Genomic DNA, 16,742 nt, shown 5'->3' with positions numbered 1-16,742 from the left:
CTTGAAATAGCAGTTTATACCCCTTCTATTGTAACAGCAAACTTACTGTGATATATTGCTTTGCTTTAGTGCACACAGTTATTCCAAGCATAAGTCGCTTAGCAGCTTCAGCACCATACCACTCTAACGTAAAAGCAGCACAATATATGCAATACACAATGCATATAATATTTCTCCTGGAATTCTCAGACTTTTCTCACATGCTAGCAGAGTGAACTGTCAGAAATGACTTGCCTTTCTCTGAAGATAAAAGCTCTCATAGACAGCAGCACGAACAGATCTGTGGCTGGATGTACAGACACTGTCAGTGTTTGATGTGACAGCTGATATGAAATTTCTCTGATCTGAGAGCTCTCAGATACATAATGTTCCTCTTATCTCAAAGTTTTAATTTGGGCAAGAGCTTGTTGAATGTAAGCAGTATAGTTTGGCTTCTTTGTTTCATAATCTCCCCATACCTGTATTTTATGACACTGCATGAACAGTACAGGGAATGAGGTGTGGTACAGTGAAGACAGAAGAAGAAGATTAATGCTGAGATTGATGCCAAGAGAGAAGAAGAGACAGAAGCATAAGAACATAAAACCATTAGTTGGAAGAATGATAATTGAGAATGGAGTTATGAAGTAGGAGAGGTGGGCAGGCTGAGGCAGGACAGCTGAGTGGAAGTAGAGTGAAGAAAAAGAGTGTATTTCAATGCTAAAAGCTCACCCATCAACAGCACCTCTCGACACACCTCTGAGTCATGCTTGCTTGATTGAACAGGTGGTGTGTGCTTGAGCAAATGTGCACTCACTACCATGAAACAAAGGCTGTACAATATGTGTGTGTTTGTGCACATTCTTGTACTGTATGTGCATGTGAATTCGCATGTGTCTTTACTCCTACGCCTGTCTCTGCAGTTGCATTGTAGTAGCACTGCGGCATTTGTTAAATCACAGCAATCTACTTAAGATGCAAGATGTCCCTGGTCCCTACACACACACACACACACACACACATTCAGTGTAATATATATATATACACTCATTTGCACACAGGAATTACCAAATAAACCTTAGGGAGCCTCATAAGTGTTGATCCAGTCATTCTGGTTGAAAGATTAATTTTGTTTGTGGTTTGACAGCTTCTGAGATCAGATAGATTTAACACTGAGGCAGTGTCCATGGGTCTAATGTGAGCTGTGTTAGAAACAATTGTTTTATTCAGTGATGTTACCAGATCAGCTGCTTTAATGTGGCTGTGGCCTGCTTTTATCCCGTTCTGATCCTCAGACTATTTTAAAGGTTTATTCGTCCCTTTTTGTTATTTTGTCAAACTACTTCATTGCTTATTCATTTATTTATTTGACAAAAGTAAATTATTCACAATTTTCCTTTTGGCTCAAACATTAAATTAGGTTATTATTTTGCTTGTTTAATTATTACAGTAGTGCCCATGCTTATGTAGTTGTGCAACTTCCACAGTAGCATTACACACAGTCAGCTGATGATAATGTGAACGCACAATGTAGACACTTAACTGACTAAGTTAACTGGCAAAGCTTGTATTGCAGTCAGTGTGTTTTTGCTGTAACAACAGTTCTCCTTACTATGCATGCTTACTGCAAGTTTGTAGTGTGTTAGTCAACTGATACTCTGCTCACAAGTGTGCAAATGTTGGAATGGAAGTCTCTCGGTTGGACAAGAACATGTGTCGGTGTGTGTGCTTTTGTGCACTAGTTGGTGAAAGAGCGTGCGTGTGGATGTTTGTGTGTGAACTTGTGCTGTGTGTCAGGAAAAGAACATGTGTCAGCATAATTGAATATGCCCAGGTGTCAGTGAGTGTGTGTGTGTGTGTGTGTGTGTGTGTGTGTGTGTGTGTGTGTGGGAGGAGTGAAGGGTGGGGTGCATGTGCTTGAAATGCTTTTACATTATTTATGAGATTCACACCAAGCTTTCCATCTTTTGCAGCAGGGGGTCCTCTCTAACAGATGGCACACACACACTCACTCTTACTTTACTGAGTATATATATATATATATATATATATATATATATATATATATATATTATTATTATTATTATTATTATCAGGGGTTCTACTTTTACATTGTTGTCAATAATCTCATAACCACTCTAAAAACACAGGACATATGTATATTATAGGCCACAGATATTTCCACCTGACTACAATTTCTTTTTACGATTTTATGACTGTCCCTAATATATATCATTATATGCACTTATTTTGACATTGCCTATTGTTTGGCCTGAATTCATCTTTATCATTGGCCTATTTAATATAAACTGACACCAGTTGTGATTGAATTGTTGTATTATAACAACATTTGAAGCATTATGCTAAATGACTTACCCCATCTCCAGAATCTTGGAGCATGTTAACCACATGCTCTTTTGTTAGCTTGTGGCCTCTTTTTCATCCCTCAGAACATTCTAGTTCCTTTCAAACACTGATAGAGATTGTGTCTCAGCTCAATTTCTTGTTGCAAAGTGTCCTTATGTTATTCCATGGCCTTCTTTATTTCGTGGTCTGTTTTTCAACCTTCATGGCAATAAACAGTTTCTTTTCTTGGATTCCTTTTGTCACGGCTCTAAATTTGTTTTGGTGCGCCACATCATTACAGCCCTACAGAAGGCCTTGTCTTTTTTATTTTCATGTCCTCTGTTTGCAGGAACCATGTGGTGTTCTCTATCTTCCAATCCCAGAATTGAGTTTGCACCTGTTTGCAAAACATGATGTAGGCTATATTTTGATGCATAAAATGATGTCTGGTTTATACAAGGTGCGATTTGTGAAAAAAACAAAGGGCAGTGTTTGAAAAGTTTGTATTCATGATATTAAATCAACTACTCCTACCATCAAAATTCAAAGTTAGATTTACATTAAAAAGAACTTTATGCCAGAAAATCTATTTGCTTTATAGCAACCTGCGTTCAATAACTGAATTTATATATATATATTTTCCAAAAACTCCAAAGACTTTTTGCTGTGGTTTCATCAGTCAAATTCTCACTTTGTTCTTAGACTGCGGTCACCTCTATGTTTGGCTCTATTTTAAGTCTTAGTCTGTTTGTTTAGTGAGTTATGTAGGTGTGCATGGGTTTTTATAGACTGACTCACGTTTACCTTTATGCATGTTAGTTGGTTGTATTGTTTCTGAAACAGTGTTGACAAATCCTCTGTATATAACAGTAGTGCTCACTTGTGGCACTATAACATTGACCAGAGATATTTACTGTGTGATTCATTGTATTGGGTTACTTGTAGTTTGTCAGTTTAATTTTCATTAAAAAAACTTAGCCGATGACATAGGCAACTTATGCAGATTTAGAAGGTATACATTTAGGTTTTTAGGTTTTTAAAGTTATAATGTTTGCAGTTCAAGTCAGACCAAACTGCAAACATAAAAATGTCTAACAAAAATTATTCTAATTTGTATGTATTTACCTGCTCATCTGTTTAAGAACCACATCTTTTCCTAATAGTCTCCCTTTTTCTCTTTCACAGGATTGTGCTGTGTGTGGGCAGGCTTGCTTTTGCAGGGAAATGATTCCGCATGAAGTGCGACGCACTCTGCCCCCTGTCGTCCTTGGCGGCAGCTGCAGGTGTGACGTCGTTACACTCTCCCCAACCACACTGAGCACACCCTTCAGCCGCTAAAGACCCCTGGACCGAAAAGACCGTCCTACCCCTCCACTCTAACCACCCCTCCATATCTTCATTCCCATCTTTAATCCTTCCTCACCTGCTTGATAGGGCCTGGATTATCTTTGTTATTGTAGAAAACCTGATAACCAACGGCCTTGGGTGAACTGGATAGAGAGGGAAAGAGAGACAAGATTGGGAAGGTTGAATCATAGCTAATACAAATAAGACAAAGGACAGAACATCAATAGCGAGAAAAGGACAGACGAAAGTGAAATAGAAAGTCAACGAAAGAGGGATCAAGAAAGAAAGAAAAAGCAATAAAAGTAAAAAAAATTAAGGAAAGATAACGCAAGTACTGTTGAGGGACGTGAGGCGAAATCAGCATGAAGTCCAACCAGGAACGCAGTAATGAATGTCTGCCCCCAAAGAAGAGGGAGATCCCTGCAAGCACATTACCATCTGAAAATCGCTCACCTGTTATACCACCTGCCAGCGATAGCCAACGCACAGAGAACATGGCCTGGCTGGCTAGTGTGGCTGGTGGGAATGAGAGGAGCATGAGTGGGCACTGTAGCTCCAGTCAGTCTGATGGGCCCCAGTATAAATCCCTCTCCTCCACATCAGACTCCTTATCCTCCTCTTCCTCACTAAGGCTAGTCTCATCTCTCCCCACAGTGTATACATCCCCCCTGTCACAGTCCACAGTTGGAGGAACTGTCCATTACACCCAACTGCCTCCCAATCTGCAGTTTATAGCCTCACCCTACACTGCCCCATACACAGGCTATGTCTCTCCTCATCTGCTTCCACCTCCTCCTCCACCACCCCCCCTCTCCTCCTCCTCATCTCTGGCCACACAGAGATCCTCACACATAGAGACAGCCTCTGCTCTTACGCAGACCTCCAAACATGACCAGCAGCGAGCATCCATTGGGCGTACATCCATGCCACCGCCTTCTACAGACCCTGCCCCTCACTATGTTCAGATGTCAACCTCTCCACGGACTGTGCCGTCGCTTCATCACCAAGGAGGTGCTCACCTTCCACCCCCGTCACTGCACCCCCATCATACTTTAGGGCATGGTATGTCCCAAGTTGTGGTGCAATATACAGACGGACACACCAGAAAAGAGGACGGTGGCTCCAGACCCAGAGAGCTTCACAATGGAGGCCTGGAAAGGGGCCGGCGATATGGTGCATCCCCTGAGTCCAGCCTCTCTAAACCTGGGAGCAAATCACGGGATGCCACCTCTTCTTTGTCCTCATCAGCGTATGAGGCCCGCCATCTGGTTCTGCCATCCGACTACTGTACTCATGATCCCTCAGGGCTGAGAACCTCTGTCATGCTAATGCCTAACAGCCACAGGGACCACCAGCTGGTACCACCCAGAGCCAGCCCTGAGAAGTTGACAACCTCGGCCACCGCACACCTGGAGAAAGGTGGAATCATCTTGGGCAAGCCTGTCAATCGCACCCCCTCCTCCTCCAACACCACCTCCTCTTTCACTTTTCCACCCCCATTAAGTGTTGACAGCCTGAAAGCTGCTGTTAGTTCACTGTCACCTCAGACCGTAATCCAGACCACCCACAACTCTACAGAGCCATTGTCAATGGGGCTGCCTTCCACCAGTATCTACCCCCAGCCACCTATCATTGGTTATATTGCAGGTGGCAGCGGGAGCCAGCATACGCCAATCAGCTACCACACCAGCCTACAACAACACTTACTCATTCCTGGCGCCCAACAGGTCATTATCCCTGTTAGCGGAGGTGGAGTCACCACATTGGAACCTGTAACCTCCCATGTGACATCATCCTCCCAAGCTGCACCATTTCCTACCACACTCCCACACACATACATTGCTGCCCCAGTCCCCAAAGGAGAAACTCTGGAAACTCCCAGCGGCACGTATCACCAGGCCGCTTCAGGTGCAGTGGTCCAAGCCCAGCTTCATCTCCCCATTGTTCCCGCTCCACCAGGGCTGGTCGCCCCTTCTGTGCCTCCTCCCCCGTCCAGTACGGTGGCTCCCCCAGCACTCCCCCCATATTTCATCAAGGGCTCCATCATCCAGCTGGCCGATGGGGAACTGAAACGTGTGGAGGACCTGAAGACTGAGGACTTCATCCAGAGTGCAGAGATCAGCAGTGAGCTGAAGATCGACTCATCCACAGTGGAGCGCATTGAAGGGAGCCACACCTCACCCAATTTTGCTGTGGTTCAATTCTCTGTTGGTGAGCACCGTGCACAGGTGAGAGAAATTGTTCCTCCCTTCCTTTGATAAAGTCTGTTGTATTTTTTTTTTAAAGATTTTGTTTTTGGACAGTTATCAGTAAAGAGACTGATAGGAAACAAGGGGAGAGAGAAATGGTTATGATGACATGCAACAATAGTCCTTTGCTGGACGTTGCAGATATACGGCACGTGCAGTAACAACTTGGCTACCGGCATGCTCCGTTATTAATGTCTGTTCCTGGTGTGGAGCCCATCTGTGCAAATAACAAATAGTTTAAATGACAGTTAGAAATTTTAAAGAGTGTTTTCTGCTGGACACTTTCTTGGCAAGGAGTTATCTTTGCTCCTTTGGCCGGCTGATTCCCCCTGCTTCCAGTCTTTTTGGTAAGTTAAGCTAATTGGCTGCTAATTTTGGCTTTTAATAGGAGTTTGGTTTTAATCTTTTCATCTCACTCTTGACAAGACAGGGTATATAACCATTCCAAGTCCTTTTTATTAATGTTTAGTCCTCTCCAAAGACTTAAATTTAATCCAGTATCAAGGTAAACAACCCAGTTGTAATTTGCCTCTGTGAGTGGGAAAGATCACTTTCAACAAGATGACTCTATTATCATGAATCTCACTCTAATTAAGTTCAATGTACTACGATGACAGTCAGGTAAAAAACATGTTCTGGTTTTGAGCTTCTAAGCGTTGAGTGTCGGAATCTACTAATCAGGTTTTCTATTAAGTATTCAATAAAGGTAGGAACATGAATGCACGGATGCAGTACGACTTTTACTGCCACATACTTTCCAGGTTTTATAGAAACCACGAAAATACGTTTCTATAGATTTTTTCTGATATGCACTTAAGTTTCTCCCAGTACAAAATTAGGGTTAAATTTTAACCATAACCCGTACTGTTAAAAATACTGTACAAGCATTAATTCAACACCCAGGATACATATTTCCATGTATTTCATACTCTAACAAGATCAGTGTTTTTCTCACAGTAATCTCTTAACTGATAATGTGATGCTACACTTTATGTTTTCTGTGTCTGGTTCTCTCCATCTCCTTTAAACCCACTTGTACACACTCACATACACACAAACTCCTCGCTGAGGGTGTGTGTTAAAGCTAGATAATCTATTTCATCTGTCCATGCAGTGACTCGTCCACCCACACAGCAGATCTCTAACCATCTCTCCAGCCCCCGGCTGCTCTTTGATACCGTACCCCACAAAAGCTGACCATCTTTCAAAGACTTATCTTTCTCTCTTGTACTCCCTCAGTGGCTCTTATTTCTTTTTTTCCAGAGAGGTGGTAGCGGCTTTGAGTCCACACTCCAAGGACTTACTCTGAGAAGCCAAAAATTATATAATACAGGAGGGAAAATATTGCCTGACGTTTGCTTTGAGAGGGTGTTTGATACATGTTACACTGCTATCGTTCTTGACATTGTTCTCTTTCACACTCACTTCCTCAGTCCTCTTCTTCTTCAACCCACCCTCCCTTTATAGCTCGCCTTTTCATCTCCATCTCAGCAACGTCCTCCACTCCCATCTTCTCATTCTCTCTCCTCTCGTTCAGATTTTCCTTCACTTCATCATCTATCTTCACAGGTTTATTTTCTCTCTCGCCCCTTTTTGCTCAAAGACTTCTCTACTTTTATCTGTCATCTCCTCATTCTGTCATACATACAAATGATAATGCAGATGCTAATCAGTGCTAAAAGTACAGCACTTAACACTTCATGGAAATATCCTCTCTTCACTTCTTCATTGATTTTGTGTAATGGACCACAAGGTTTATTTTTTAGGTTGATATTGTTTTCTTGAAATAAGATATCAAACTTTTTTTTCAAGGAAATGCTTGTGCTTCTTCTCTACTGCCACCAATATCCAGCTGCTCCTCTCTGTAAAACAGTCCAATCACTGGTTATTACATAATTGTCTTGCTGATTTTAAGGACTGTGTGTCCCAAAATATGTTTCATTCTGCTAAATTTAGACACAATTAAAGTCACTGTAGTTTCCAGCAAGCGGTCAACTCTTCATTCTCAGTTGTACATCAACCTGTATCGAAGTTTAAAAGTTTCTCTTGTAATCACCGTCAGGAACAACCACATCTGTTAGATTAAATAATGTTTGTATTAAAATAATGGTCTAGACTGATGTCTAGACTGTTTTATGCATGCATCTAAATTATATTTGATCACTCCTCGGTTCAACTCTAAAATTTTGGCACTACTTTAGAGTGAGCATTGGTTATTCACAAAAACTAAATGCATCTGTAAATCTTTTTAAACTTTAAGATTGCTTCTCATTTTCAGGATTGATTAGGACCATGGAGTAATGGAATAATCATATTCAATCATGGAAAGAAAAAAAGATTAGATTCAATCTGGAAGTTTACCTTTTACTGTCAGTGTCATAAACCACTTGGCCTTCAGGATTCCCTCTAAGATTCGATCAAAGTCAATTTAAGATTTACTATTTCTTGCTGTTGTACTCCTCGCCTACTGTGTGCTTCTTTTTGACCTTTATTATAACAGAACATCTGAGATCTTTGTCAAAGCCCTTGTCACTATTTTCTTCAATCTGGTCTACAGACTTGTGGTTACTTGTACAGCTCCAGGCTTTTGTTCCCAGATAGGGTCTGGTTTGGGATCTTTGTTGAATGTCATACCCCCTCTCCATGTTTCTTGCCTCTTTTAATTGTCACTGTTCAATAAAGGTAACATGCACAAAATAAAATCTGTTTTAAATCTTATGGTCATTGATGTTTCCAGATTAGCAGAATTTTTGTGTTTAATAATTTTTCTTTTTAATTGTATTGTTGCTTTTATTTATATTTATTTATAGTTGTAGAAATTATTAAGGATTTAAGACAACATTTTCAGGGGTTTTCAAACATAAACAGATAAGACAATCAATGAGTTACATTAAGTGCCTTTGTATTGATGTATTTCACTCATTCCCTCTCCTCTAGGTGAGTGTGGAGGTCTTGGTGGAGTACCCCTTCTTCGTCTTTGGCCAAGGCTGGTCTTCATGCTGTCCAGACCGGACCACCCAGCTCCTGGAGCTGCCTTGCACCAAGCTTTCTGTGGGCGATGTTTGTATTTCACTCACCCTCAAGAACCTGAAGAATGGATCTCTGAAGAAGACTCAGCCCCTGGAGCTGACCAACCCTGCCTCTGTCCCAGCCTCCAGCCACGGCCACCTCAAACCCCCCAGAGCTGTCATAGACACTCCTCAGAGCTGCAGTGGAGGAGGCTCCAGGCATGGGGAGCGGGAGAATGGTATCAGCCAACGGGGGAGTGGCGGAAGTGGGAATGGGAGTGTACGGGGAGCTAATGTGGAAAATGGGGATGTCATGTTTGGGGAAAGAGGGTCAGTTTCTAAGAGTCAGGTTGCCACCAATGCAGAAGCTGGCTCCAGTAAGCCATCAGGAGGCAGAAAGAGGAGGTGGTCAGCCCCTGAAGGTCGAAAAGTAGAAAAATCAGAGGAGGAGCCACCTTTGACCCTGCCCAAACCTTCCTTCATCCCTCACGAGGTGAAAGTCAGCATCGAGGGAAGGTCGAATATTGGCAAATGAAGGCTTGCAGGACTGTTAATAACCCTTGGGATTTGGAAAAGAAAAAACATAAAAGGACTCTACAAAAAAAAAAAAAAAAGAATGCCCACATTAATGTTTCATTTGTCTTGGTTTTAAAGTTTTGTTTTCTGTTTTTGTTTTCTATCTTGAATACTGTACTGTAGAGGTAAATTTACCCTACATGTTATCACCTTACATTAAGTCCATGTAGTTTATAACACATTTTTATAGATGGATTTGATATCACACAAGCAATCAGTGCCGTTTTGATGGTTTTCATGATAAGACTTTTGGTGAGGGATTTGTGAAGCGTGCTAAATGTTTATCGGTGGCTGTGTGGCACACAGGAGCAACGCTTGATGGCTCTACTCAGCTGGCTGCACATTACACATTATGTAAATTTCCGAATTGAATTAGCTCACAGTTGGCTTCCTGACAGCGAGTTCACTCCCTGTGCACTGTGAGTGAGGCTGCCTGGATGGAAAGACTTTCCCACCACCTCTGGCAGCGCCTGCGGTTTTACATTGGGCCACAGGGGTGATATAATGTCAGCTGATCCTGAGCATGAAGGATTTGTTGGTAAATCATGCAATTTTCCATTTACTAAATCTCCAAGTCTTTAGTGTAAATGTACCAGACTGGATTTGTAATGTTATCAAGTAGTGCCAGTGTGCCACACAAAAGAGAGGGAACAACACTTATTCTGTTCAGTTCGATGTGAGAAAAGTCTTTACTTTCATCTTTAGCATTTTATTTCATTTTAATATGTTTTTCTTAAACCCCTTGTCTTCTATCTCACCAGATAGTTGTTTTTAATGATTGTCAAAAACCTTAATCAGGGGTCATTTAGTCCTAGATTGAACCTAGGTGGGTCAATGTTAATGTGAGATACCCTAACCTAACACATACAAGTGCAAACACGCTGGGTTGGCGAACTTCACTTTTAGAAAATAGTAAGAGGAAGACTGCATACGATCCTCGTTGTTTTTCGATGAATTACTTTATATTTTTGTATCCAGAAAGGCTGCGTGAGAGGAACCGAGATAATCTGCATGTCCGTTCTGAGAGGGTCAGGATGTTTCAAAGCACTTCACACACCTGTCACACTCACCATACAGCCGATAAATATTTGTTGTCTCTTTATTTACGCAGTACTGTATGTTTTTAGATTTAATTTTTTTTTTTTTTTGTTGACAAGGGTAAAAAAAAAAAGTAGCAACAGCACTTTGGAAAGGAGAAGTGAAGATGTGGTTTTGGTAATGTGGGAGTGGATGTGCCATGAGGTCACCAAGAAAGGGATGAATGTGACGGGTATTGGAGAAAATTCCAGTGTGTAGATGGTTAGAGAAAATTTTTCACGGTGACAAAAGGAATAAGAAATATGATGGTTTTTAGCATGTGCGTTTGTACAGTCGGTCAGCCATGCAAATGTGAGGGAAAAGTATTGGAATGTGTTTTGATCCCAGCAATGTTCTGTGCTAGATGGAGAGCAACGATCAGAAGCTCATGCCACAGAATGTTTGAAGGGTGTTGAATATTTGTAATGTGTGTGTGTGTATATGCTAGAGTGTGCATGATGCTGGTCTGTGTCTGTCCATACACACACACATGCTTACACAAACACAAAACAGTACAGACCATCCCTGAAACACAATGACTTATGATATGTACTGTATAGGTTGAGAAGCATTTTGATGAAAGGAGGTGCTTATATTTTTTTGGTGCATATTGTCCCTACTGCAAAGACACTAGTGGACTGACATTGGATTTATGCACACTGGTAACAGTACAGTTGTACAGTGCTCTGTGGTGTGTTTGTGTATGTGAATGCGTTTGTGTATGAGTGTGTGTATACTGTGTATAGGAAAAAGGATATACTCATTTGATATATAGACGATGCTAAATGTCCAGTGTTTCTACTTGGAGTCTTTACTTAAGAGAATCTTGCAATTTGCACATCAGGAAGAAGGAGTTAGGTGGAGACATGAGTTTTAACGGCCCTGTCCTGAAACGAGCCCTAGACCACGTGACACACTGGAGGAGACCAGGGTTTTTGTTCCTCAACAGGCACCTGTCATATTGTAGAAGAACAGGTCAAATTACATTCAAAGTTTTTTACCAACACAAGCATAGCTGTAAACCAGAATTTTAACACGTGCCTGCCTACTGAATTTAATTACAGATTTGTAGTGTATCTCAAGGTGAATACTGACTTTTTTTGTCCACTTTCCCTGCTATTCAAACCGGGGTGTCCAGGGTGTAGGGGCTTGGGTTCAGTTCTGAACACGGCCTGTGCGTTCAGCCAGCTGAAACCCTATTTCACTAAGATGTAGCAGTTACCTCAACAGATGTGCTTGCTTGGTTGGACCAACATTTAGAGCTCTGTAAGCGACTGGGTCAGACTAATTGAACATCCTCATAGGCTCTCTCTCTCTCTCTCTCTCTCTCTCTCTCTCTCTCTCTCTCTCTCTCTCTCTCTCTCTCTCTCTCTCTCTCTCTCTCTCTCTCTCTCTCTCTCTCTCTCTCTCTCCTACATAAGAAAGTCCTGCTCTTTTTCTGAGCTTGGTTTCTGAGGTGTAGCGTGAAGTGTCTACTAGCTGATGATCCTTTGGCAATCTGATTACACTGCATGTAAACATGTCTTTTTGAAAGTAAAGATGGCTTCCTACATGCATATCTGTTGAGATGTCTACACCGATCAGTTATATTTCATCCCACTGATGATATAAAGCAGTAATTTTGAATTGTGTGGGGCAGCGCTGTTTCAGGTGGTGGTGAGTTTACCAGGGTGATGGCAGGATGGATGTGTGCTCCGATGGCTGAGGAATGGATGAATAGGTGGTTGAATAAATGTGCAAACGGATGGTGTAGGTGAGTGAATGAGAAGACCCCCATATGAAATTTGAAAATGCTTTATTTTTTTAAAATAATAAAACAGGGTTTCTCAGATCAACACCACCACAGTAATGCATTTTCATTTCTACCTTTTCCTATTGAAACATCATGATCATTAGTATGTTATAGTAATCTGTGTGTGTGTGTGTGTGTGTATGTGTGTGTATGTGTATGTATACGTACATGTTTTGCAATCTGTGCGTGGTTGCGTTTTTGTAAATGTGCGTGCATGTCTTTTTCTGCCCCCCCTAACCCTAACCCTAACCCCCACCCCCCCTCCCCCCGTCAACATAATAAAGCTGTCAACCACTCAACTCACGTCAGGTTAAGAACACAAAAAAAAGAAAATAGAATTATGGAGCCAAAGCCAAGTGATGCTGTTGTTACTTTGGTCACTTTAGAAAGCAATAGTATTACAATATTCAGGCTCTCTACTTGTGTGTGAGTGGAACACACACTAACACACACACATGGAATCATTCCACTCATGTTCTCTGCAATAAGCATTTAATAATACTAATTCTTCAGCATTACAACCAAAACAAATTTCTATACGCAATATAGAGAAAATATAATCTTGTCATACACTCAACGTTTTTAGCTCATATACCTGAAAACAACTCCCTTCAATATCCCCTTAACGTAAACCTAAATCTTTAAAAATTGCAGTTGCAACTCCAGTTGCTAGTTTTTCAGGGAAGTTTCTCATATATGCAGTAACTGAACATAACCCCCAAAACCTCCTTTATCCCAGCTGGTCAGAGTCACAAAAAAAGCTGTTGTTACTCTGCAGGTGAGCTGTGCGTTGTTTGAAAGTGATATCACGTGCACCTGAAGTAACCAGCAGGTGTTTTAGACTCCACCCAGGTCTGCCTCGTTGCCACGTCTCCCGTAGTGACCTCGTTAACTTTGTTTCAGGTACCCAATCATAGCCAGCCAGCCTCACGTGCAACCTCTTCCTGAGGCGAAGCAATCGTTTAACCCTTGACAACCGTTAGCTACCTTTCAGTGCAGCCTGGCCTGGATATAGCAGGGCTGGTCTGGACTGCCTGTTCCCCTCTTCAGCATCATCTTTTTATATTTGGTCTCCTTTTCACTACTAGCTTATACAGGTCATTGTATTTATACGTCAGTGTAAACGCATGCTTAATAATAGACAATGAAACAAAGCAATCTGAAATGTAGAGGGAGGGAACGGCACAAGGTTTCTAATTTTTTTGAGGGTTTGATGTTTTGATTTTGTTTAAGATAATCCCAAATTTAATCTTGTTTTTTTTAACCCCTTGCAACGTGCAATACTTACATTTTGTTTTTCCCCTCCCTTCACTGTGCCAAGTGTATGTAGCATAGTCCTACTCATGTGTCTCATCCTTAACAGCTCGTGTGTTTAACTGTCTGTCAGTGAGTCAGGATGCTTGTGATGAGAAAGAAGAAAAAAAAAAAACAATGGAGAGTTTGCCCGTACCTCTCTTTCCCTTTTGTCCTTTGCGGCCTTCCTAAATTTGTGAGTGTTTGAGACTGTCATGTCTCTGTGGTGTTTGTGTGTGTGTGTGTGTGTGTGTGTGTGTCTGCACCACATGTCATGCGTGAAGTATGTTTGCTTATGTGTACCCGGTGTTCAAACATGTGTGAGTGTGTTAGGTGTGATGCATGTGTGTGTGTGTGTGTATTGGAGTATTTTCTCCTATAATTGTCTGTGAGATCATAAACCTTGACCCTCAGCGGTTCACGGTGAGACCCACAGAAAAAAGAAAACCTCATTGCTAGTGGGGACCACTTTTTTTGTAAAAAAAAGGAAAACAAAAAACAAGAAAAAAAAAACCAACAACCAACCAACAGAGATGCACATGTAAGTAAGTAGAGGTAAAAGACTTGATAATGTTTCAGCACTTTCTAATCCTAGGATGGGCTTGGTCTAACCGCTCTGTCTCAGACCGATACCTTCCCTAGGGATAACATTCATTCAAAACAGACAGAGAGAATGAGAATGAAAAAAAAATGGGTGAATATTGATGAAAAAGAGAGATGGCTCTCTGGTAGATGGAGATGGTTTAAGTTTTTGCACATCACCTTGCCGTAACCTTGTGTTTATCTGTCTGTGCTCCATCTCGCTTGGCGCCCGGCGCGTTCTTGGGTCCAACGGGCCGAGGTGTTAGGTGGTTCCTTGGTTCTTTTCTACTAGGAAAACCTTTTATCATGGAATGCATCCCTTCTTTTGTCGTGTTCGGGGATTGCTTGGAATCTTTTCCCACCCCACACGAACCAGGCTGTGCCGTTAATTAGGTTTTTTTGTTCACATTTTTGAGTTCTAATTTGGCAGATATGTTTGTCAGGAGTCAGCACAGCTTGGTTCGTTCATACGGTGTGGAAAACAGTGCACACAAACTTTTGCTTTGTTTGCATTATCTTTGGTGCAGGAGCTTTTTCTTTTTCTGTTTTTGGTCTCCTTGTAGCACTCAATATAATGTCAGGGGACTTAAAACTATGTAGAGAATGTGTCATTGTTGAGTTATTATGACAAGCTTCCTCACTGGAGGAACACTGCTAATGTCATCTTTTTTTAAATTGGCTTCTTGCACAACTTGACAAATAAAATGAATGTTGGTGTGTGAGCTTTGACTTTTCGATCAGAAAAAAAGGCATGTGTGCTCTTTGTTTCTTGATGTTTGTACTTTCATTTTGCAAAAAGGATGTGTTTTTGGCACTTTGTTATGTTTTAAAAGTGAACAGAATTCGATCAGGATTCCTTCTTTTGTTTTTCATTCTTTTTTTCTTTTTTTTTTTTTTGTATGACGTCTCGTCAATGTCCATAGCGCTGGATAACCAACTCAGGCAGAAAGAAAAAAAAAAAAACTTGTAGAGGCCCTATTAACAGTTTAGTCATCCCAATCAATTTACAATGTGGGCTGTTTGATATGGGTTATAAGATATGTAAATTTATTACATATAATTTGATATGATTGACAAATGTCATTATTGACAATTAACTATGAATTATTATTATGATATTGTGTGTATTATGCTGGAGATGGCTTGGATTATTCTTCAGTGTACTCGACGTCTTTGGTCTGCCACTCTGTGCAAGGCGACAAACACTTCAGCAGGGGACAGGCTGCACGGTTTGTGACCTCTGACCCTGCCCACTGCCACGAAGGGGATGGATCTGTCAGCTGTGGCTCAGCTGATCCCTCCTCCTGTTCTGAACACTCAGCCCTGAGGCTAGGAGCCGGTCTGTGTAGATGTTTCTCTGCTAACCTGTGACACCCCAAGTACTGAACTGAAACTTACTGGCCCGTGAGAGGCTGGCAGAGAACTGGACATCAGCACAGACCTGTGAGGACAGTCTGGCCTGCAGGGGGCCGCAGCAGTTCCCAGCCAACTTGTTTGTACTATATTGTACTCACCAAGTCCCTGTGTCTCACCACCCTTTTCCTCTATAGCAACGGAGAAACCCTGTTGGTGTATGTATTTGACATCTGTACAAATGCACCTCTTTGAAAAAGAAAATGAAACCTTGACATATCTGGAATAAATTGTCAACTTGTGTTTTTATTTGAATAGCAATACTAACCAGTACTTGCTATCAGGTATTTCATCTGTTTCATTGAATAACCCCACTCAACACCACACTTGTAGGTGATATAGGAACCCTCAGACAACACAAACACTACATTTTAAAACTGTCCCTCAGTAGTTGACATCATGAGTTAGAAACTAAGCAGACAACAACTCCCTCTAGTGTATGGTGATCTGTATGGCATCCACAGCACTCAATGCATTCTCGATTATAAATGCTCGAACATCAATTAACTCATGTGAGCTCTGTGTTGCATTACAAAACATCTATGTTTCAACTTGGCTCTGTTTTCAAGTCATTTATGTTACACAAATCAGGAAAAAGGGAAATACAGAAGCCTGTATACTGTACAGCGCAAGGAGCTGTTGTCATTTTAATGTGTGGAATTGGAATATGATGAAAATTTAGTCCCTTGAGTGTACAGCCACGCTAGCAGTTCTTAAAAGCAGAAGTGCTTTTGAGCTAAACATGCTCACCATGACAATGCTAACACGTTGAAGTTTAACAAATATTTACCAGGTTCACCATATTGCTTTAGCCTCTTAGCATGCCCTACACTAGAAGAAATGATGCATAATCACTAAAACTAAAATAATTTATCATCTGGGTATCATAAATGTCTGCATCACATTTTGTGCCAATCTGTGAAGTAGATGCTAAGATATTTAACAGGATAAGTGAAAATGTTTATCTGCTGTTGGCATTAGAGTCAGGGGATCACCTTGGTTGGTAGGATTTATCCACTGGAACCCATTAATGTGTCCAAAATTTAATGGCAATCCATATAGAGGACAAAGTGGTGGACT

At 41.4% G+C, this 16,742-nt stretch overlaps 1 protein-coding gene across 1 annotated transcript in view; it reads left to right on the top strand.

Annotated features, from left to right (window-relative positions):
* Positions 1-12,629, top strand: part of atxn1a (ataxin 1a) — a 92,209-nt gene extending 79,580 nt beyond the window's left edge. The window contains exons 4-5 of the mRNA XM_053334472.1: positions 3,511-5,900; positions 8,859-12,629. Coding sequence (XP_053190447.1) covers positions 4,035-5,900; positions 8,859-9,464 — 2,472 coding nt within the window. The 5' untranslated portion in view covers positions 3,511-4,034 and the 3' untranslated portion in view covers positions 9,465-12,629. The remainder of the gene's footprint in view (positions 1-3,510; positions 5,901-8,858) is intronic.
* The last annotated feature ends 4,113 nt before the right edge of the window (positions 12,630-16,742 follow it).

Source organism: Scomber japonicus, chromosome 15 (assembly GCF_027409825.1).
Source record: "Scomber japonicus isolate fScoJap1 chromosome 15, fScoJap1.pri, whole genome shotgun sequence".
NCBI classification, from domain to species: domain Eukaryota; kingdom Metazoa; phylum Chordata; class Actinopteri; order Scombriformes; family Scombridae; genus Scomber; species Scomber japonicus.
This window is presented reverse-complemented; position numbering and strand designations above follow the sequence as displayed.